Genomic DNA, 23,722 nt, shown 5'->3' with positions numbered 1-23,722 from the left:
AGTATGTGCTGACACAGACTGGCCCAGCATAGGCAGATGATCTGCGTTTCTATCTGAGAGTAGAAGCCTTGCAGTATGCCTTTGGAAGCTGGAATTCCTGTTAGGCTGAAAATGAGGGGCATCATTTAGGTTTCTGTAGCCAGGATGGCTCTGTCTGTATAATAATTAGGATTAAAAAAAAAGAATAGTTTTTAGGGAGGGGTTCAATGTATGAGTGCCATAACATTTTTTCAAAATGCTCTGGACATATTCAAAATGATCCTTTCACCTTTCAGAAAGAATGAATCCCTGACTCAAACTATCTGCAGTTAGCCAAGAAATGTGGACTCTCCTGTTACTACCTGAAATGTTCTCCACGAAGCTGTCACATTCCTGTCACTTATCAAGTTACCATAGGAAGCTTCTTGGGAGTTTAATTAAGCCTGACTAATTTTCCAGCAGTACAAAGAAAGACGAATTCCTTAAATATTGAATCCATTTACAATCCAAAGTGTCATTTTCTGAATGTGACTGCTCAATTCTAAGAATTAATTACCCTCTGAATTCAAGTTGCTTTTACAGGCATTTAAGGCATATAGTCATATCTCACACAAAGCATAAACTCAACATTTCAATAACTAAGAGACGATTCCAAATGCTGTGTTCAGAGTCTCATCCTGGCGATGGAACAAAGACATCTTCCGTAAGTAAGCCATGTCCTGGTCAAGTATGCCCTCATCTCGATTGCCATTCCTGGTTTCCCCCTCTTCTTTCTTTGTGCTGGCATTAATCAGTTAAAACTTAGCTTTCCTCTGTGTTGGGGAGGCAGTTCAGTGGACAAAGAGCTTCTCTGATAAGCCTTGGGACGTGAGTTGGATCCCTAGGACCCACATGGAAAAAGCTGGGTATGAACGTAAGGGCTGTAATCCCGGGGTGATGGCTCATATTGACCGTCGGCCTGACAGGTCTAGAATGACCAAGGAGACAAATCTTTGCGCATGTCTGTAAGGGAGTTTCTAAACCGTGCTACTGAGATGGAAAAACTCACCCTAACTGTAGCATAATGCCATACCACGGGCTAAGATCCTAGATTTCATAAAAAGGAAAAAAAATGAGCTGATTGTGAACAGCCATCATTCTCTGCCTCCTGACTGTGGCTGCATTATGACCAGTCATCTCAAGCATATGATGCCATGATTTCTCTGCCATATTAGACTCTACCTTCAAACAGGGAGGCAAACATCAACCATTTCTTCCTTAAATTGCTTTTGTCTGAGTATTTTATCACAGCAATGAGACAAGGTAACTTTTTTTTTCTAAGTCAGGGTTTCTCTGTGCAACAGCCCTGGCTGTCCTGGAACTCACTCTATAAACCAGGCTGGCCTCAAACTCACAGAAATTCACCTTCCTCTGCCTCCTGAGTGCTGGTATTAAAGGCATGCATCAGCTGTTGAGACAAAGTAACTATTAATGGTACACTCATCAATGGTGAAATGGAGACAGGTAGAGGCCTGGGTCTAGTGGCCAGCTAATATAGCCTACTTGAGCAGTTCCAGGCCAGTGAGGGACACTGTCTTGAAGAAAGAAAAAAAAGGTGGATGGTGCGTGAGAAACAACATTTGAAGTTGTCCTCTGACTTCCACATATGTTCCTGCCCTGTTCTATTACAACTTTAGGTCATCTCATGCCTCATCTGCTTCTAGAAGCTTCTCCCCAGGATAATCCATATGGCTTCTTTTCCCTCATGTCACTTTGGAGACATCTGAGTGCATCTGGGACTCGACTTCCATCTTGCAATACCTGTTTGTTCTCTGCCACTCCAGTGAAGGCTGCCCAAGACTAGACTCGATGTTCCGTAGGTAAGATTCCCAACTCAAGGAACCAAGGGAATCTCTCAGATAACCACATGTAGGATTATCCATCAGTCCCCCTAAAGAAAACTGGACTTCAGAGTCCCATGCAAGAGAGCTGGGAGACTGAATACATGAGGAACCAGGAGAGTATGTGCATATGTAGCCACACACCAGTGACTACACAATAATGCGATATCACACAGCACACGATAAAGCGACGTCACACAGCCTATGTACTCGGGGATATGCTGAAAGTCAGCAGCCTGCCCACCCCTCCCAGCATCACACCAGACCCAGGGGCTATGGAAGGCTGTCGACTCAGCTTCTACAAGGCCTTGTGACTGAAATTCAGATTTCCTAAGTAACACAAAATAATAGAAGGAGACACAGCAGCTGTTTCGCTCTCCCATACGGGAGTCTCAGTTGAGGGAAGTTCATCACCCGGTATCATTTTCTAGCATTAGCTATACCAACAGTAACTGTAACACCTCCTCTGAGTGAGTCACGGAAGTGTCCTCCTTTACCCAGTACCTCCCACACACCTTTGGTTTAAATTGTAATTATTTACCTTGAAAATATAAAGCAAAAAGTGGTGTGTTACAATTCTTGGTTCTAGTTGCTTCTAATTAAAAAGAAGATACCATGCATCCTGAAAACTTGGTGGTTTTTTTTTTTTTTTTTTTTTTCAGACCGAAGAATAGATAAAAATAGAGATAACGTACTAAAACGGGAAGAGCCAGCTCTGGGGTTACTGCGAGCAGCCCCCTGGCCTGGGCACCTCAGGCCGTTGTACTTACCGCCCTTCATCATGCCCACTTCGTAACACTTGCGCAGCCGGCAGGCCTGACAGCTCTTTCTCCTGTTCTTGTCGATGGTGCACTGGTTTGTAGCTGGACACATGTAGTCATTATGTCCTAGTGAAAGTGAGAAGATCAACTCAGTATCATTCCGGGAAACCCAACAAGTCAGACTCCACACAGAAGCTTCTGTTTATAAGGTGTGTTCAAGAGCCATGGCTTGGCCTCAAGTGAACAAAAGCTCTGTTATCTTTAATTTATGTCTCAGATGTCGGCTTTAGGAGCTGTTTGGGCAAATCCTCTCCCCTACACATGACCTGTGTTGGACAATATGTTGTGGGTTTTGTTTGTGGTGCAGGAAATGGAGCCTCGGGGCTTTCCACATGCTAGGTGAGTCCTCTGCCACTGAACAGCATGCCCGTTCTGCAGGAAAATGTCAGAAGCCACGTATATTCACAAGGTCAGGGTTTCTCTCTGTAAGCTTTGTTTTGGGGTGGGATTGGTTTGGGTCTCGGTTTTATGGGATTTCTCAGGCCACTCACAAAATAATGTTAGAAGAACTGTCATAAATCAAACTTTTCAGAACTTCAAAGAGAAAATGAGGGGAATCTTTAAAATTCATTAGATATTCAAATGAGTTGCAGAATATCTAAACTCAGCTCAGAGTGGAAGGCTGAGTGGAAGTTAGTCTGTCAAGTGCTGGCTAAGGGATGCTGAGTAAGCGTCTGGCCATCCCCCTCCTGTCTAAGCTAGAAAAGATAATGATACACATATATGATATTATATAATTGTTGCACCATTATTCTAAGACTTTAGAAATGAGTCAATGTATGTCAAGGGATAATGACAGTGCTCTCGCTGATCAAGTCATCTAATTATGAATCCCCTTTCTTTCCTTTCCTTTCTATATTGATTCTCTCCATCAAATGCTTCTCATTGGCCTTGGGCATATACAAGCCCATCCATGCATGTTAATTTCCACCTTACATCAATGCCCTTTTTACCCAACTGGACCCCTCAGAAGTCCACTCTGGGGTTACCTTTCCTCACCTCTCTTGAGTGGCTCAACACAAGTTATTGGTTCTAACTTAGTTACCTCTCGTTACCTGCTCCCATGGGAAGTCCACACACAATGACAAACATTTTGTAGGGGAAAGTCTTGAATTTAGACTAAGGACTGAGGGAATGACGTTTTCCATTCTCAAAACAAAGCAAAAATACATTCCACATGCTAATTTAGAGTCATCACACAGGCGTCTACTGCCTTGCTCACTAAGGACAAGATGTAAACTAGTGAACTGTTTGAACACAGTCTCTTTATCCCTTTTGCAACGTAAGAACCAGACTCAACTAGAACAGGATGGAGGGAGGGTGGATGTGAAAAGAAATGCAAGACTCCATCTTTAGATGTATTTTACAAAAGCTACCATGTAAATAGGCCTCAGATCAAACAAACATCTTCATTCTTTGATTGCATAAGACAGACTAGTGAAGACAGTAAGCAGGGCTATAAATTTGAAACTCTGGCAAGAGACCGCACATTGCCTCAAAAATCCAGGCACAGTGATTTTTTTTTAAGACAGAGTATCACTATGTCATCCAACAAGGCCTTAAACTCATAGAGATCTGCCTGGAGTCAAGGCACACACCACTTTGTCTAAAAACAGTGGGTTTTTTTTTAATTGTCTTTATTAATAGGGAGAAATTGAGGAAGGCATAGAATGAAAAACAAAGTTGATCTGGGCTTAGAGTCAGCAAACTATAAGTAAATGGTTCATTATTCTGATGCCCTAAGGAAATCTTAAGTGTTTTACCTCCTCTGGTGTTTACATGGAATACACCAATATATTTTAGTTCAAAAAAACTAAGAACACATTATTAAGCCACAGAAGAAACATTTAGTAGCTACTGAAACCAAACACTATGCTGACTCACTTTCTCTCTGATAACCAGGTATTTTGCAAGCCAGAAGAAGAGAGAAGGCTGAAGAGAGTCAGAAACCAACTGGCTGCCTCTCTGTTTGGATTGGCTACCCACTCTAGATGGCTATCATCAGGAAACCAGGTGAAATTCTTGAACTAACATGTCTAAGACATAAAATGCATCAGATCCATGCAGTTGACTCCATCCCTTAACAGGAATGAGAGCAGAGGCCCAGAGTTATAGTCTTTTATGACAATGCTTAAAATAAGTTAAGATGTCTGATCAATGCGCTGACTAGAAAAAGATTCTAATAAGCAGTACATGTTTGCTCTCTTTAGCCAAAACAAATCCTTCCTAACCAAACACCAGCAATGACTATTTTTAAGTCTTCAACTGATATTAGATAAAAAGCAATAAAGCTGTTTTTTTCCTTTTAATAACTCCGTAAATGCCTGATGTTAAACCAAGGGTTTCTCCCAACTCCTTTATAAACCCTATTTGGTCTTGTGAAAATAATTTATGAGAAGATTGTACTGAACTAGAATTAATTTTTGAGAACCAACTCAATTATATGAGTGAAACATACAGTAATTTAACTGCAGAGACAAGAAGCTGTGACCTGGGATAATCCTGGAAGAATTACAGAATGATACATAAAAAAAATAATGTAATATTGAAGTGGAAGGCTAGAAAGGCAAACGCTATTTTTTTCTCATAAGAATAAAAAGTGAGGCCTTGGGGATGTCGCTCAGTGGTTGAGAACCTGCCTAGCGTATACAAGAACTGGGTCCCATCATCATCCCACACACACAAAAATTAAATAAAAATCCTTTGGAGGAACATACAGCTCGGTTAATGGGATGTATAGGCACAGGATACAGGGGACACCTACAAGCAAGAACTGCCAGGTAAACATGGTTCCCAAGAAACACGGGACTCATGCCACACACAGACTTTTCCTTCAGCTCCTCTGAGATTCCTTTCTCTTTCTCTCATTTATTCTCCCATGGCAGCTGTTTTCTTTTTTATTATTATCACTCAGAAAGCCTAGATTTGTTAGTTATGAAAACAAACAACGTTCCATACCCAGACACTCAAAAGAAAGATAAACAAGGACCTAATTAAAACAAACAGTAGCTTGAGAGAAATCTAATACTGTGGACTTTTCCTTTTGTCACCCTTCTCCTCAGGGCATTTGGGCAGCAACCTCAGACCAAATCTTCTGGGTAGGGTGAGGCCTGTCAGTGCACCCAACATCTATCCATCCACCCACCCATCCGTCCATCCATCCATCCATCCATCCATCCATCCATCCATCCATCCACCCACCCACCCATTCATCCATCCATCCATCCATCCATCCATCCACCCACCCACCCATCCATCCATCCATCCATCTACCCACCCATCCATCCATCCACCCACCCACCCATCCATCCATCCATCCACCCATCCATCCATCCATCCATCCACCCATCCATCCATCCATCCATCCATCCATCCATCCATCAATCCATCCAAATTGGCTCACAAATCCTTTGGAACTGGCATTACCAGTCAGACTAACCATTGTGGTTTGAATCGCCTATGCTTCCCGACAGGTTGTATTTTGAATGCATACTCTCCAGCTTGTGGTGCTGTCCAGAAGGTGGGTCCTGGCTAGGGAAAACAGGTCACCACGGGATTGATCTTTGAAAGTTACACCCAAACCCTGCTGAGCCTCACTCTCTCTTTCCCAGTCAGACACCAGCGGACAGGCCCTGCCTCAGACTCCCACCACCACAGATCAAGCCAGGATGCCAGGATGCCTCCCTGCCCTGCAACAAAGGACTAAGAGCATTTGAACCTGTGAGCCAAGATAATCATCCCTCTGCTAAGCAGCTGTGTCAGCTTGTCACAGCAGCAGAACAGTAACTAATACAGTGACCATCTCCGTGCATCTGCAGTCCCTCTCTTCTCTACTACCCACTGTGAAGCCATACACACAGAATCACTGGAGGTCACCTTCTTCACTGGACCCTCCCACTGTGCCCCCACCACACAGTCTCACACACACAGACACCAAAAAAGAGGTCAACTATTCTAATTCTTTTTCAAATCAGAGCCAGTTATTTAAATAAACACAAATGTGTGTGTGTGTGTGTGTGTGTGTGTGTGTGTGTGTGTGTGTGTGTGTGTAAGAGAGGGAAGGGGTATGTGTGTGGCTATGTGTGGATGGGGGTGTACGGGAAGACAGAGGTAGACTTGGGGTGTCTTCTTTCATTTCTCTTTTCCTCCATTACTCCTGACAATTCTTTTATTCTAAGTGTATTTACTCCTCATTAGTTTCCTATATAATTATATAATGTTCATTGATCAAAGTCCCCCACCCCCAAATGCACAATATCCTCTCTTACCTCCCCTTTCTTCTTTCCAAGTCTGCCTATTTTGTGTCCTTTTATTGTGGCCCTCGCATTTAACTGGGGTCTCCTACATGCACATGGGTGAGAGTTACTTACTTCTCCAAGGACAGTGCACCGGTATCCATGGAGGAGCATGACTCATGACAGCTACTCATATTTCAAGTGCACCATTCAAGGAATAGGCTCCGCTGCAGCTCTGTTCCCACAACCAAGCTCACTTTGTCCCAGCATCACACTGACCACACTGGCTTTTAATTGCTTGTCTGAATCCACAGATGGGTTTAGGCTTAGCGGGCAATGAACCGCACCTGGCTCACCATCCCACTGTGCCCACCACATCCTCAGGCGCAGAGCAGAGCTCGGTGAGTGCCTTTTCGCTGAATCAAGCAAACACGCTAAAGCCCTGGTTGTCTCTCCACCAACCTATCTGTGCAACTCGGGTCTCAGGAGGGGACAGGTTGGGCTCTATAAAGGAAATAATCACAGTGTTAGTCATTTTTCTGTTGCCGTGATAAACACCATGACTAAAAGCAACTTATAGAAGACAGGGTTTATTTTGGCTTATCATTCCAGATGGGGGGGGGACTGAAAGTATCACAATATTAGGACAAGCATGGCGGCTGACAGCTAGAAGATGCTGAGAGAGCACATCTTCAACCAGAAGCATGAAGCTGAGAAAGCAAACTGGAAGCGCCCCCCCCCACCCCACACCCTGTGATGTACTTCCTCCAACAAGGCTGTGCCACCTCCCCCAAATAGTGCCACCAGCTAGTGCTCAAGTGTTCAAATATCTCAGCCTACAGAAGATAATTTTCCTTCAAACTACCATAAGTACCCAGAACAAAATGAGCAAGAAATACCTAATACTTGTTCACACAAATGAGCACTCAGCTCACTCACTCGTCATGCTTTAAGGCATGTAAATCAAAGTGAATTCTTGAGGATAAATGAAATATACAATGCGTAATGCCCACACCTCAAATAAAAGCCAGTTGTAGTCAATCTTGCCCGAAAACCACACTAGAGAACACCAATAACACTTTTTAAAATATTTTATTTGTCATTGCGCATGTGTCCACACCACAGCGCACATTTGGAGGTCAAAGGACAACTTCTGGAGTGAATCCTCTCCTTCTACCTTGTTGAGGCAGGATCTCTCTAACATCTGCCCTCCAGGCCAACTGGTCCATGAGCTTCTGGGTAATTATTTTGTCCCTGATTCCTATCTCACCATGGGAGTGCTTGGATTTCAGATGATAGACACCTCATCTGGATTTCTGTGGGCTGTGGGGATTGAACTCAGGTCCTTAAGCTCGTGCAAAAAGTATTCTTACTTCCTGGCCCACAAATAATATGTTGTTGTTATTTACATCACATCATCTTATTCTCTTATATCTCACTGATCCATTTATTTAGGTTACACCTATGAACTCTGGCTACCTCCACCTTCTCTTTATCAGAGACATTACCACATTTTTCCATAAAATTAACAAGATTTCATTAGAATTTGAAGCATCCAGGAGTTGTGCCTGAAGATTTTAAATTGCCAAAGAAGAAATGAAATCTGGATTTATTTCTTCAAGCATCAGTATTTATTTGTAGAGTGTTAAATACAGCTTTGAATCCCGTGTGGATTTGCATTAGATTTATATTTAGATCCTCCAGAAATTTAAGCAAGAGAAAACTGACATTTTAATTCATTAGTAAAAGGCTATACAAACATCCAATGACTTAAGACAGCATTACATCCCAATAAATGTGTCATACATTAAACAACACAACTTAAGAGTGTGTTTAGCACAGCAGACCTACCAAACACCCTGGCTTTCTAACACAGAGCACTCTAAAGTCTAGCCTTCACTCATGTAGTTACCTAAAGTTGTGATCACTGATGTTGCCCATCATGAACAATAGAGTCAAATTGTGCACTTCTGGCTTGAAAAAGAATCAAAAGTCATCATCTGGAGAGCTTCTAGTGAATATATAAACTTTTCACACCATTGTCAAACTCAATAAACAGAGTCCAACCATTATGAGTGAGAGGGAACATCTTTGTTACTCTTAAGGTGATAAGGTAGAGAAAAGATGTCAAGACATGGTTGTGGTGTTTGAGAAAACCATAGAACCCATGGGCAGATTGTCAAAGATCTGCTACACAAAATAGGCACCAGGCAGACATAAGCAGCCGCATCCTGGAAAGAGCCTGCTCTCCTAACTTGTTCACAGAGACCCTTTCACAAGCTCATCTGATCATTCTCTCCAAGATAACAAACTGTTTCCATACTGAACATGATGTACCAAGTGCTGTGTAATACATCGATTTTTTTTATTTAATCCCCCAGTGACTTTATGAAAAAGGAATTATATTAATCCATAGTTTACTGTGGTAGGCTTTTGATAAAGGTTTTAAAGCACTCAGCAAAACAGATGAGTTTTGAATCAAGGTCCCACTCACATGAGAGACTGAACTCATCTATCTCTGCAACCTTCATAAACAGAAGCCTAAACTTGTCCAACAAGATCTTCATTCAAGAACAGTATCTATTTTCCTGGTGGCAATCATGGTAGGACTCTCAACAACTATCTGACCAATGGGTGTTATGAGATCTAGGATACTCGTGCATAAGAAAGTAAAACAGGGCATTAATATAGCCAAGCTGATGTCACAGCCTTTAATTTAAAAAATATGAAAGGCATGTCAAAAAGAAACTGATATTGGACATTGGGATAAGAAAAACCACTTTCATTAAAGGGTGATGGGCACAGGTCATGTCTCTGGATATGATTTACCAAGCATATTACCTACCTTATACCCTAAAGAAAATGTGAAAATCCCGAGTTGACCCTACCCACGAAGTGGAGTTTCATCTTAGCACTGTCACACACACATCCATCACCAGTACCAAAAGAAGGGAATGCTCTGAGCGAAGCCAGGCCAAACTGAAGACAGTTCAAACAGTGGTGTTGTTGGAGCCACCAACAGAAGACACAGAAGAGTGTCAGGGGATTGAATAGAATGGAAAGAGTTCAAAAGGATTTTAAGTGTAAGTGGGAATGTAGGAATGACTGACATTAAAAAAAATGAGGGATTAGGAGGATTCATAATTATGCCCAAGAAAAACTCATATCAGAATAGGTACTAACCATCTTTTAGTAGCAGTAAAGTACCTGAAGCAAAAGAAGATGAGAAAATTTAAACAACTTGCCACATACCTGGAGCCTGAAGAGGAACAGGAAGAAGTGAAAGGCTCCTGCTTTGCTCCAGGAAGTCCTGAACACTGTCCTTACTGTTAATCAGGAGGATCTGATTCGGGAGGGCAGATGGGAAAGAGGAGGTGCAGAACAATTCCAAACAAGTCAAGAGAGAGCTCAGTAAGACATCAACCAGCTGCCCAGCAGGCAGTTGTAAATGAAGTACTAAAGTCAAGTCAAAATGAAATTGGAGGTGAAATACCCAGTAATTCCCCTTTCAGGAGCAGAGTCGATGAGTGGAGGGGTTAGAGGTTGAGGGACTGCCCAGATCAGACTGGCCTGTGCACAACTGTTGGAGATGGTCTGGATTGTTAACTGATGTAAGAGAGCCCGGCCCACTGTGGGAAGCATCATTCCCTAGGCTAAGAGTCCTGAGAAAGCTAGCTAAACATAGGCCTTTCAAGCAAAGGCCTTTCAAATTACTGCCTGAGTCCCTGCCCTGATTTCTCTCAGTGATGTAGCCCTTTAGACAAAACAAATCCTTTGCTTCCCTGAGTTGCTTTTGGTCAGTGTTTTATCATGACCACAGGGATGAAACCAGAACAATGTTCTAGGCTCAACTGCCAACATCAGAAATGCATATATGTCAATGATTGAAAGCTGGAATTCAGACAGATACAGGTATGTCAGACACTAAAAGCAACATTACTCATAATAGCCAAAAAGCAGAGATAACTCAAGGCCTACTGACTTAAGCAAACAAACAGAAGTTGGTATATAGCTACAATTGAATTACCATTTAGCCTTCAAAAAGAATGGAATTCTAAGATGCATGACAACATGCATGAGTCGGGAAAACCTGATGCTAAGATAAGCCAGACACAAAAGGACAAAAGTGACCCTGGGTACATGCAGTACCTAAAATAGTCACATTCACAGAGATACGCAGTGATAGCAGCAGAGTAGCTATCAAGGTTTACTGGAAGGTGAAGGCGTTATTGCTTAAAAGGCACAGTTTCAATTTGATAAAGTTCTGCTCATACAACACAAATGGACCTAATTGCACTGAACTACATCATTTAAATGGTTCAAGCAGTAAAATTTTGTTATGTATACCTTGCTGTATGTTTGGGGGAAAAAATGAACTTGGAGTTGTCATAAGCATCTTTGTGAAAAAGCCGGAAAATGAATTAAATTTGGAGACTGTGAATTGGTCCTCATGTGCTCACATGTGCTCACATGTGCTCTGTGGCCAAGGACTGACTGGTACCATGTGTGGGCCATGTGCTTCTCATAAACTAGGAGCTGTGCTTGGTGAGTCCAGCTCTTTGCCTCATCTCAATATCACAAACAATGAGTTGGGTTACTCCAGCTACAGAGTCCTAAGCTGAGACTCCAGGGAGCTAAATTGTTCAAGGTCTCTTGGCTGGTAGAAGGCAGAACCATCGTTAAAATACAGGTCTGTCTCATTCGTGAGTCTATTTTCTGTAGAATCCTGCCATGGTTGGCTACATAGAAGGAATGCAATACTGACTCAGAATACTTAAATATTAAATTGTTGCTTACAATAATAATTTCACAGTTTAATAAATCACTATATCTTTTAAGAGCATTACGGAATCAGCAACATAATCATCTCCAGACTCTGATTCCTAACGCTCTGTCATATCTCACCAAACACGAAAGATAAATCACACAAAAGATATTATATTTATTGAGGGATCAGGGCATGTATTTTTTTTTTAATTCTAGAAAACCTCTACAACATATTCTAGCACAAACTATTAATGGAAAGAAAAGCTAGAAAGCAAATTTTTGAGGAAATTAAACAAAAAAAACCTTTATACTCTCTGAAGAAATAACTGCAGCAGTGTATTTGTAAATAAATTTCCACTCAGATATTAAAATGAATACTTTCTGATTCATAGCCAGTACAATGAGCCAAACCAAATGAAATAAAATTTGGCTGTCTTAGTGAACACATTCCTAAAAGTCCAGTGAGGACACTCAGTGGGTCCTGATTTCAACTATTTCATAACCACATCTGTATGAAGTGGCATGCACAAAAAAAAAAAACCCAAACAAACAAACAAACAAAAAATACAGGGTGCCTTAATCATGTACCCCAAACTCTGTTTTCACACTAGTCATTTCTAATTGATCTTATCGGAGACAACACCCACATCCAAATGTCATTTTGCTTTTATTTTTTTCTCTGATCCAGAAAGCATTACTAATATCCAATTGTATTCCCAGTAGATGTTTTAAAAGAAGGAATTCTAGGAAAGACAGCAGCCCTGGACAGCTTCCTTTTCTACATGAAAATGAAGTCAGGAGGAATTCTCTCTGTCCTCACAAGACCCCAATCCACTGAAAATGTGGACATGATACCATTGTGTCCTGGCTCTGGAGTCCATCTTCAAAACTACAGTTGTTTCAGCCACTGGCACAGAATCAAGTCAACAGCTGTGATAAAGGCAGGCATCATGGGATCATTGACCATCACCTCACCACAATAGCCCAGAGACAGACATCGCTTTCAGCAATGCTCTCCTAGCTCCGCCCACAAGTTAGTGCTGTTGTGCAGCCCAAAATAGGTTCTTCTGAAATTGCTGCTTCTACTCTTGTGATGTCCAGCACCGGGCTTTGATCACCCTAAGAACATGGTGCCTTGCCCCAAGACCTTTGATTCCAGGAGGTGTAGGGGGCCATGGGGGGGGGAATAAGGAAAACATGGGGTAATAGAATAGAATCAAGCAAAGAAGAGGAAGGTGTAATAGTTGGGGTGATTAATTCAAAGGCAGGCAGCACTCCTCTGACATCCTGGCCCTTCTCTTCCATACTGTTTGCTTCCAGAAAGTTCTCCAATCTTTCTTACCACTTCAGCTCCTATAAAGACCAAACCTTGGTGTCCAGAAGTGGTAGAAAGAATTTCAAAGTGTTCCCATCTTGAGAGGCAAGGAACAGAAAATATTCTTGCATTCTGACAGACAGGATAAATATGCAGAGACCTTGAGCAGGGGTCTGCCCAGAGTCCTGGTCTCTCAGAGTCAAGGGTAAGCTCATGTTCCAGTTCAGGGTCATTTTGATGATTTAAGGGGAATGGAAAAGATTGTTGACTGAGATCAAATGTGGTACAGAAATGTGGCCATGGAGATAGAGAGGTCCTTCAAACTGTTTGATCATATTTTTTAATGGACTCCTGATTCACAAAGTCCTAACTAGGAACTTCACCTGTCTTTGGGAATTTCTCCCAAGTTCTTTTTTTTTTTGGGGGGGGGGTGGTTTTGAGACAGGGTTTCTCTGTGTAGCTTTGTGCCTTTCCTGGAGCTCACTTGGTAGCCCAGGCTAGCCTCGAACTCACAGAGATCCAGCTGGCTCTGCCTCCCGAGTGCTGGGATTAAAGGTGTGCACCACCAACGCCCGGCCCCAAGTTCTTTTATAGGCAGTACTCTGACTAGACATTCTGATGAAAAGTAAGAATGGAAAAGTCAGGCATTGTGGAAGCTACAAATAGGGGCTTCCCTAGCACATCTGTAGCATGAGTTCAGACATTGTTCCTTGTTTTAATTTGACCCAGTTCTCTTCAACAATACGTAAACAAATAGCTTGTCTATTGTCCTGAGAAATATCAGCTAATTGAGAAGTGGTGGTGGCGCACGCCTTTAATCCCAGCACTCAGGAGTCAAAGGCCAGTGGATCTCTGTGAGTTTGAGACCAGCTTGGTCTACAAAGTAAGTTCCAGGGCAGCCAAGGCTACACAGAGAAACCCTGTCTCAAAACAATAACAAAAACAAAAAAAGAAAAAGAAAAGACATATCAGCTAATCGACTTTACCAACCCCAACAATTTCTTCTAACTAAAGGGAATAAATCAATGCTAGTTCCCATGGTGGCCAATTTTCTTTCTATGACACTTAGCACAATAGCCTTAAGATTTCCCCACATTCTTGCAAATGACAAGACCTCCTTTTTAATTAATACTATTTCAATTCCACACATAATTTCAAGAGTAAAGAAGAAGAAATAACAGATGTGGTCAATGAGTACAATGCTTTGGTTCATCTTACAGCCACTGGACAGTTACAGGATGTGTGAAGAAACATGTAGTGATTTGCATGGTAAATTTCATCCTAGGTGGCATGATTAGTACTTGTGTTTCATAGTCCTCAAGGCTGGGGACCATTTCTATGAGGTATGTTACAGCTGCCATGTAGCCTGGCAAAGGGCAAAGCAAACATCTGATGGTCATTCAGCAAAAGCAGAAGTGTCATTGAAACACAACTTCCTAAGTATCCAGACACACACACACCCAGACAGTGCAGTCATACTTCTTCTTGAGAACATCATCTCACATGACCCTCATCACACCACTGGGAAAGCATTGTCATTTCTCAACTATCCAGGGCTAGCGAGGTCATAGATCTTAGAGAAGAACATACTACCAGCACTTTATTATATCAGCATAATACCTAACTGCATTCTAAAACCTATCCTTATCTTCACAGATAAGTGGTGCTCTCATTCCTCTTTAAGGAAGCTTCTCTTTGCAGAAAATGGAGAGCATTACAGAAAGCCATAACTGGTCCAAATGCATACATCAACTGATCATGGGGTATCCAATCTTAACTGATACATCTACAATACAGCTCCTGTACCTAGAGCTCAGGACACATCAAGGAAGGTAGGGCAAAAATACTGTAAGAGCCAGAGGACCAGGAGGCCTGCTGTAAGATTCTTCTCCTAGAAATGACAGGTAGGCTACACCCATGATATCTTACTAACATGACTATATAAGTAAGACCCGAAAAAATACCAGTAGACATGCTAATGGGGAAGAGGAAAATATCATGGGGCCCTAGCACTAGACAGAAAAACTACAGACAACTAATTACTGCTGAGAGAGGATAAATTAGTCTTCCCCAAAGATGAGGCCCTAATGGGTCATCCAATACCGAATGGTCAACCCTGAAATCATATGCACATAAGTTATGTTAAGTGGATCATCAGGTTGTATTTATATATTTATTCATTTGTGTGTGTGTGTGTGAGAGAGAGAGAGAGAGAATAATAAGTAAGGAAAAAAGAAGTCTGATTTGAGACATGGAAGGGGTTTTAGAGGGGACATGAGGACGTATATTGGAGGGTGCAATTACATTCTGATTAATTTTTTCTTATCTTATAAAGAAGTAAAAAGACAACAGCCATCTGTGGCCAGAAGAACCCAAAACAACTGAGCCCAGCTGCAAGGCAGAAAAAGCCACCTCTACATGATTCCTGCTACCTGAAGTTTCCTCATTGCTGACACATAGCCCAGGGAAGAAGCATGAAATTGTATTTAACAGAATCTACCTCAAGACATGCTAAATGTGGTGTAATTACTCCTCTGTAACCTACTCCCTTCCACTGATTAAAGATCCACTGCAACTCCAAACTCTTCTTTGAAGTAGCCATTATAAAAGGTATTGTGGTTTGTTGTTTTTTTTTTTTTAATTTACTAAAAATGCTAAGTTCACATAGAGTCAGAGGCCACTCTCTATAGAAAGAGGAGGCTGCATTCCTATTTTTGTTAGGGAAAATGTGACAAGCCAAAAGAACCCTCCCTGCCACAAGACAGGGTATATTTCAACAATATGGCCATCAAAGAAATTTAAATTTTAAAATCACTGGCTCCTAATTCTCTACTATTCAAGTTAGACACTAGCATTGTTATTTAAGGGTATTTTAAGTAAGGAAAAGATAACAAAAGCTTGCAAAAAAAAAAGAAAGCTCATTCATGATGTTTTCTAAGACCTCCACGTCAACAAGAAACCATGTCCTTAATATCTGAACAGTCTCAAAAGTATACTGTCTCTCTCTGATTAAACCAAATAATCTTCAGGCAAAAACCACAGGGAAGAGGTAGAAATCCAAGTTCTTAAAAGCTCTCATCCAGGGCTGGCAGCATGGCACAGCAATGCTTGCTACCATAGCTAAAGATCTGTGCTCGATCCCCAGGACTTAACTAACTCACAGAAGTCATTCTTCAGCATCTATAGCATGCACGCTCATACATATAAATAAATAAATGTAATCAAATCTTTTTAGAAACAGGTCTTTCAGCTTTGGTAGGTACTTTTCAGGTGCTGTTTGTAAGAAGCAAAAGGCATTGTTCACATAGAACAATGGCCTCAAAGTTTACTCATACCACCACCTACAATGACAGGCTCTCCTTTTTAAAGTGTTAATATCCCAACTCCAAATACAATTTCAATGGCAAGGAGGACAGATCAGTAAAAGATATTGGCTAGTAAGTACTGAGTTACCTTTCTATGGGGTAGTAATCCCATAGATCACACAGCAGGTAGTTTAGGAACACAGGGCTGAAGCCTGGAAATGCTGAGAGTCCATTTTGGGTGCTCTTACCATGAACAAAAAACTGATATGGGAGATGCTTGAATGCAGTAGCCGTTTTATCAAGCTTATGTATATCAGAGTATCAGGATATAGTCTTAAGACCTATAATTTTATTTTCAAAATAGTTCAATATTTGAAAGAGGCCATGATGAAGGCAGAAAGCAAAGCGGAATGGTGACAGTTGTTAGCTGCCCTGCCTGGCTTCAAAGCAGGAAGATATTAACGAGTCCTCAGCTGAGCCAACTGGGAGCAGAGATGACGGTGGCTCTTCGGAGTGCTATATAGGCCAGAATGACTTCTGATCAGCAAAGCTGGGACCCTTGTGACATGACAAACATCTGGTGTCACAGACCCCAGAAATGGGTGCTAAGGGGAGTAGAACTGACTCACAATGCTCCCAACAGGAGTGACTCGGCACGTGTGACTCGATCTCCTAAGAGCAGCCAACTGACCCAGGGATGTGACCCTGGGTCAGAGAAAGGCCAGAGTCCTTCACTGATATTGGCTAGTTGGAAAAACGTCACAGTCTATGACGCGTGGCAGCTGTGACCAGCCCTGCTTCCCAGCTGATGGCCAATGAAGACTGACATGAAGCTGCCATCCTGGCAGAAAGAGAGGCAAAGATGAGATCCCACCCAGTCCCAAGGCCCTAGCACCCTGGACAGTGAACTCTTTCCATATCCCAGGCCTGTGTGAGGATCGGCAAGACACAGAGTCTCCCATAGACATCCATTTCTTCCCCATTGCCATCAACCAAAGCACATCTCAGCTGAGGTTTGAAACTAGAACCCCTAACTAATTCATAAAATTATTTTCTAATAATAAAGGTAACTATAATCCTATAGTAAAACAATTTTCATACTATAGTTTTATTGGCCATATTTTATAAATTGTGAGAAAATATGATCTCAATTAAAATGCAAAAATATACTAAGAGTAAAGACTATGTGAACTATTTTGTGTATGATAAGTCATGAAAATTACAAAAAGCAGGGAAAGGAAGTAAAAAAGAAAGTTAACCCACATGACTCTCTATAAAGCCTTGCTTAGAAAAATGCTTCTCTAACCTGACCCACAGACCTTTTTATAGCCATTCACCAGATTTAATTGGTAACTGAAACAAAGACAAATTTTGAAAGAAGAAACAAACCTCCACCAAGCCCTGGGAAAACAAATCAGTCTAACTTGTGACTTCTAAGCAAATGATTCAGTCTTTAATTCCTACCCCTTTCATTTCAAATACTCTACTAAGAATTTAGATGGCTTCATACCATGATCCATAAATCAGTGGTCTCTGACTCAGTTACACTCTCAGAAAAGTCACAAGTAAGACAGTACCAGACCTAGTGTGACTGGGCCTCACTTCTACTTAAAATACAAAGCTGAACTCTTTAGGGTGTAAAATAAAGTCACTGAAATCAAGATAGCCATCTTATTATTTCACAGATTAATTACCAAAAGCAGACAGGATGAAGAGGTGCATGCGGGAACCAGAACAGGTTTCAGATTCCTTTCTACCCCAAAGCTCACTGTTCAAATAGATTCATTAATTTTTGAATATGTGTTTATCTATCATGTGCATGTGAGTATGCAGGTGTTTGGAGGTCACAGGACAATTTGCAGGAGTTAGTTCTCTCCTTCTACCATCAAAATCAAATTGTCAGCTTTGCCAGCCAGCCCTTCCCTGCTGAGCTATCCTTAAATATATCATTCTTAGAAATGAGTATCAGCTTCCTGCCTCAATACCCCCAGAAACGTCTCCAGCATGTCTTTAAACCCATGTCGACTGGAAATCTATTACTTCTGTATACCCCCTATTCACTGTGTCCCTCCTTCAGAAAAGCCAAGTTTATTTCTACAAAGTGAGGTCTGGCCACATCACCCACCACCTTAATATCTGCGATCCTTCTCTGGCCTCCCTAGCCCATCCAGTATTCTTTCCACTCGTTTATCTCAGTTTCTTTTCTTCCTCCCACATATTTCACCAGAGGCAATGCCCAAGAGCAAAGCAATTCACTAGTAGAGTTGCTATTATCATTGTTATTTTTAAAGATCTCCTTTGAAAAGGTCTGAAAATGAAAGACGTTTCACAAAGCCTGCATGGCCTCAGAAGCTACAATTAACTTCAGCAAAAGAGGCCTAGCCTTGTGGGAATCATGTAGGAAAATTTAATATCTCTACAAAGAAAATTACAAAGACACTCCCAAAACTTGTGTTAATGCAACAGAATACTTCCTTTCTGTTCGTAGGAAAGAAAAGGGTAGCCCATTTTAAAGGCACATTAGCGTAAAGACGGTTCCTTTCATATCTCTAGGCACACCATTGATGGGACCTTGGAGTAACCAGGAGTCACCAGTGTTGATCTCAGATTTCCTGGAGCTTTTGATATAACCCCAGAAGACCAGCTAACAGGAAAGTTTCTGACCTGAGAGCACCTTGAGTTCACTTAGATTTACTTTCAGTAGAGGGGGAAAAGAAGGGGGATGAGGAGGAGGAAGAAAAAGAAGAGGAAGAGGAGAAGACTGCAAAGGATTGATGTTACATTGGCTGATCCATTAAAGTCAATATAGATAACTCTGTTCTTTCCAGTTTTTCAGGTGCTTCAAGGTAAGTTTCACTCCCTTTTCCAACTGCTTTCACAATAAAAGTTATATTAATGCCAATCAAAGAAGTGAGATGGAATGTGTTACTAGAGTTCATTCATAAGTTACTTTGGTGACTGTCTTACGGTTTCTATTGCTGGGATGACATGCCATGACCAAAAAGCAAGTTGGGGAGGAAAGAGTTACACTTCCAGATCATAGTCCATCACTGGAGGAAGTAAGAATGGGAACTCAAGCAGGGATGAACCTGGAGACAGGAGCTGATGCAGAGGCCATGGAGGGATACTGCTTACCAGCTTGCTCCTCATGGCTTGCTCAGCCTGCTTTTTTATAAAACCCAGGTCAACAAGCCCAGGGATGGCACCACCCACCATTGGCTGAGCCTTCTCCCAATTGATTACTAATTGAGAAAATGCCTTACAGCTGATCTCCTGGAGGCATTTCCTCACTTGAGACTCCTTCCTTTCTGATGACTCTAGCTTGTGTCAAGTTGACACCTAAAACCAACCAGTATAGTGACGTTGCTATGTAGAGTCATAGCCAAGGGTAAGCAATGGAAGGAAGGATCATACATTATCTCTGGGCCAATGAGCACATATATCTAATCCATACACACAACACTCTTTCTGATATGTGCAGACCTCAGGCAAGCAGGTATGTGACCAAAGTCACACTGATAACAACCTAGCTCCCTCCTGAGAAAGCTGGCTCTTCCTTCCTAAACAAGGTGCATAGTTAGAGTCAATGTCACAATTGAGGTGACTGACTAAGATGATTCACCTGGCCAGCCAGTACTGCAGCTTTAACCACTGAGATTTCTGATGGCTTTACTAACACAAAGTCTTTCACCTCCTCTGCTACGATTTCTCAATATCCTGGAATAATAAGAGTCTCCTGTGGCGACTACCCAGTGTCTACTCAATACAATTCTACACAGCTTCTCAACTAATGAGATGAGTTGCACTTTAGTGCAAACTTGTCATCTTTCAAACAAAATAAAGACATTTTAAAGTAAAGAATGAAGCCTTGTGGGATACAAGGTGAGCAAAGAGCACTCGACATGCAGCTGTTAAATCACCTGATCAGCAGCAGCGCACATCTGTAAATGATGCTTTATTGCACAAGGAAAATATGCTTACTGAGAAGATAACAATACAGAGAAATAAAATCAAAGGCTATCCATGATCCTGTAATTCATAGGTTGCAACAATTTATATGTTATAGAACACATTTCCAAATATCATACATACTTTAGATAATTAGGTAGTAGGGAAGAGGGAGGAGGGAGGATACAGGATGGGTACCTACATAGATGACAAATAGATGATAGATAGATGTATAGATAGATAATGATGATGAAGATAGATAAATGATGATGAAGATTGATAGATACATATTTACATATATGCATACATATATACATACATACATACATAGAAGATGATAGGCAAATGGGTAGATAGAAAACGTACATACATATTAAGGTATATGCTTATCTATATCAATATGTATACTCATATATACCCATATACATAAAAGGAGATATGTTTATAAAAATATTTGATACAAATCCTTTCTCTTGCATTCTGTTCAGAAAAAGCAGCCATCTATAAAGCATTTTATAAGCAACAACTGTCATGTAGAACACTTGACAGTACTTCTATTTCTCAGAAAAATGGAGTCCAAATTAAGGCATGTGACTATGCTGTCCTTATTTGATTTAATAAGGAGATAAGGGGGGCGTGAAACTAGTAAAAAGGAGAAGGGCACTTTGTCCCCAACACTGTGCTAACATGTATCTCAGTCTCTCAGTTTCGCTCACAGATTTACAGTCAGGAGGCACAGGACACAGTCAAAGGAACCCATTGACAGGATCTAGATTCACATATTTCTTCTGCTCCTGTGTGCACAGCATTTGACTAGAAGAACCAGCCTTGAGGAAAGTATTTGAAAGAATATAGGAGGAAAGTATGGTAATATTTTATTTATATATTTTGAAAGATTTCTGTTCAGGAAAGAACAGAAATCTTTCAAACACTGCAATATAATTGATGAGAACTTACCAAATTTTCTACCTTTTCTGAAACAAGTTATTCCTGCCATGATTTTATTAATTAAATGGGATATCTAACTTTACCATCTTCCAATGGCTCATGTTGTAGGGAAGCCTAAGATCAACTCTTGGAAATAAAGTCTCTGTCAAATGATTAAAACACCATTGAAGACAGAGAGATGGCTCTTCAGTTAACGGCGTGGATTGCTCATGCAAAGGATCCAGGTTTGAGTCCCAGTACTCACATTTGATGGCTCAGAATCACTCCAGCTTCAATCATGCTTTTGTGGGCATCTGAACTAACATGCACACACCAACACATAAACACATACATGCACACACACACACACACACACACACACACACACACTTTAAAAATAATAAAACAAATAAATCTTTAAACACCCTTCATAAATATCTCATTAAAATATTAATTAAAAGGGAAAAAATCAAGAATATCATAAACATAAAAATCACACTCTAAGCTGTAATTACCTAAATAAACCTTTACTTAGAACCAACTGTTTTTCTCTATATTATAATAAAACAACACTTTTATTTCCATCATCACTATAATACATATTACAACATAAGTATCTTAATATTTTATAAATGTTATCTCTATGTTAAGCTTCAAAAGTAAGTTGAAATAGTATATTGCACACACATCCTGGAAAAAATATATCTGTCAACCTCTGGATACATCAGAGACTTCTTGCTCATGACAATGGAAAGAGGTATGTCTGGAATGTGTTAAAATTATGTAATGAGTACTTTTAAAGCATGCTTTGTTCTAAAATACTATCTAATGCTGTGCTATATAGACCAGGCAGGACTGAGAAAATAATGACTAACAAGTTCAAGGACATTTACAATTAAATAGATGTCTTTGACAGGCTTTGGACAGCTACCAGTTGGGACACTATGTCTTCCACAACATTTACTAGTTTATTCTAGAGCAGTGTTCTCACCCCGAACTCTCAGTTCCTAACCTTTCTTTCTGTAAGAGCCTCTTCTCCATTTCCAAGGTCTTAGGGCAGCTCCGAGTGCTGAACTTAAATCTTGTGTGATTTATCATAATCATCCATCTGTTATCATGTGATTCCTTCATTAGGTTGTGGGCAAGGCATCTTTGGATGTCTTATGGTGCTATTATGAAATGCCCTTTAATAAATATCTGTTCTATGAAAACAACAGAAAAATATAAATTCTTTAACTCAGCAGGTTAGTCCTTTCTGGGGAAAAGGGATTTGAGGAACGTGAGCAGGGAAGTGTTTGCAAGTGTATATGGTAAGAGAAGAGAAGGAAGGAGAAAGGAGGATTGGAACAGAGACAGTGGGGACCAGACATATGATCTTCAGCTGCTCAAAGAGCACGAACAGTGATATGTGTGGTGGGAATCAGAATAAAACATCTCCTCACTGATTTTATTGCACCACATAGCATCAGCTGATAGGAACAGCAAAACACAATCATTTTCAAGTCTATTCCCTTATTGCTAGCACCAAGGTGTCAAAGGAACAAATAATTATGAATTCCAATCACCGTACAAACTACAATTTATCTTCTCTGGCATATAAGGAGAATATTTTGTACATCACTTAGTGAAATATCATAAAGAGGTCTAACCACATTTTAAATGACTGCATTTACATTTCAACCACACAGATCATATTTATAAATGTAACCCAGTCACTCATCTATATATTCTCAAATAACTGGACTCCATTCCATCTCATTCACTCTTTACCTTTGAGTACATGATTTGAAACTGCTGAGTGTATCAGATAAGGATAATGTTCATTTGGATAAAATTTAAAATCCATTTACTCCTTCTCCAAACAAGTAGAAAAAATAAGTGCCTTTTACAGGGAGAGGTTGTAATTTAATAATTAAATTGTGTTTCCTGTTTCTTTATTTCTTAGCAAGTGAAAAATAAAAAGCTTTTTATTTTATCTAAGGGAAGGTGGACATGTGGGGGAAACAACAGTTCCTTCTTCTCTCTGTGTTTCCCTTTCCTCCGGCAACGAGTATCTTCTGCCTTTGACTGGATCAGATCTGCTTGTTTACTCAAACATGTTGTAGGATTAACATGGAAGAAAGAAAAAGTTCTACAGGGTGGACCACAGGTTTATGAAATAGATCTTTCTTGTGCATGATATTTTTCCCTCAAAATAAAAATTGAGACAAGTGAATACCAGTTCAGTCTACAGGTTTGGTGCTGTGATAGCACAGGATATGGCCCAGCAAGGGTCTGCCTGTTTTTCAGAATATACTTTCCTCTGAACGAGTGGGTGTCAGAGAACAAGCCTTTCATTTTAAAAGGGTGTAAAAGTGTCAACAGTAGTTTCCTACAAAGAAAGGGGAAGTTGGGGAGGATTAAGGCTAGAGACCATCACTGGAAGGCTCGTGAGAACAATGCAGGCAATAATTTTGAAGGCTAGTTAATGCCCTTTGAATATGTGCCCATTAAAGCCTGTCCATAATTCTTGTGGAAAATTATTGCCACTCATAAATGGGGCTTT

At 40.8% G+C, this 23,722-nt stretch overlaps 1 protein-coding gene and 1 non-coding gene across 2 annotated transcripts in view; one reads left to right on the top strand and one right to left on the bottom strand.

The window, feature by feature from the left end:
* Window positions 1-23,722, bottom strand: part of Esr1 (estrogen receptor 1) — a 262,421-nt gene that overhangs the window by 188,086 nt on the left and 50,613 nt on the right. Inside the window, exon 4 of the mRNA XM_028890217.2 lies at window positions 2,630-2,746. Coding sequence (XP_028746050.1) covers window positions 2,630-2,746 — 117 coding nt within the window. The remainder of the gene's footprint in view (window positions 1-2,629; window positions 2,747-23,722) is intronic.
* LOC114707492 lies at window positions 12,765-12,850 on the top strand. The gene has a single exon (XR_003736661.1). It is a non-coding gene; the product is annotated as a small nucleolar RNA SNORD88 (small nucleolar RNA).

Source organism: Peromyscus leucopus, chromosome 8a (genome assembly GCF_004664715.2).
Source record: "Peromyscus leucopus breed LL Stock chromosome 8a, UCI_PerLeu_2.1, whole genome shotgun sequence".
NCBI classification, from domain to species: Eukaryota; Metazoa; Chordata; class Mammalia; order Rodentia; family Cricetidae; genus Peromyscus; species Peromyscus leucopus.
This window is presented reverse-complemented; position numbering and strand designations above follow the sequence as displayed.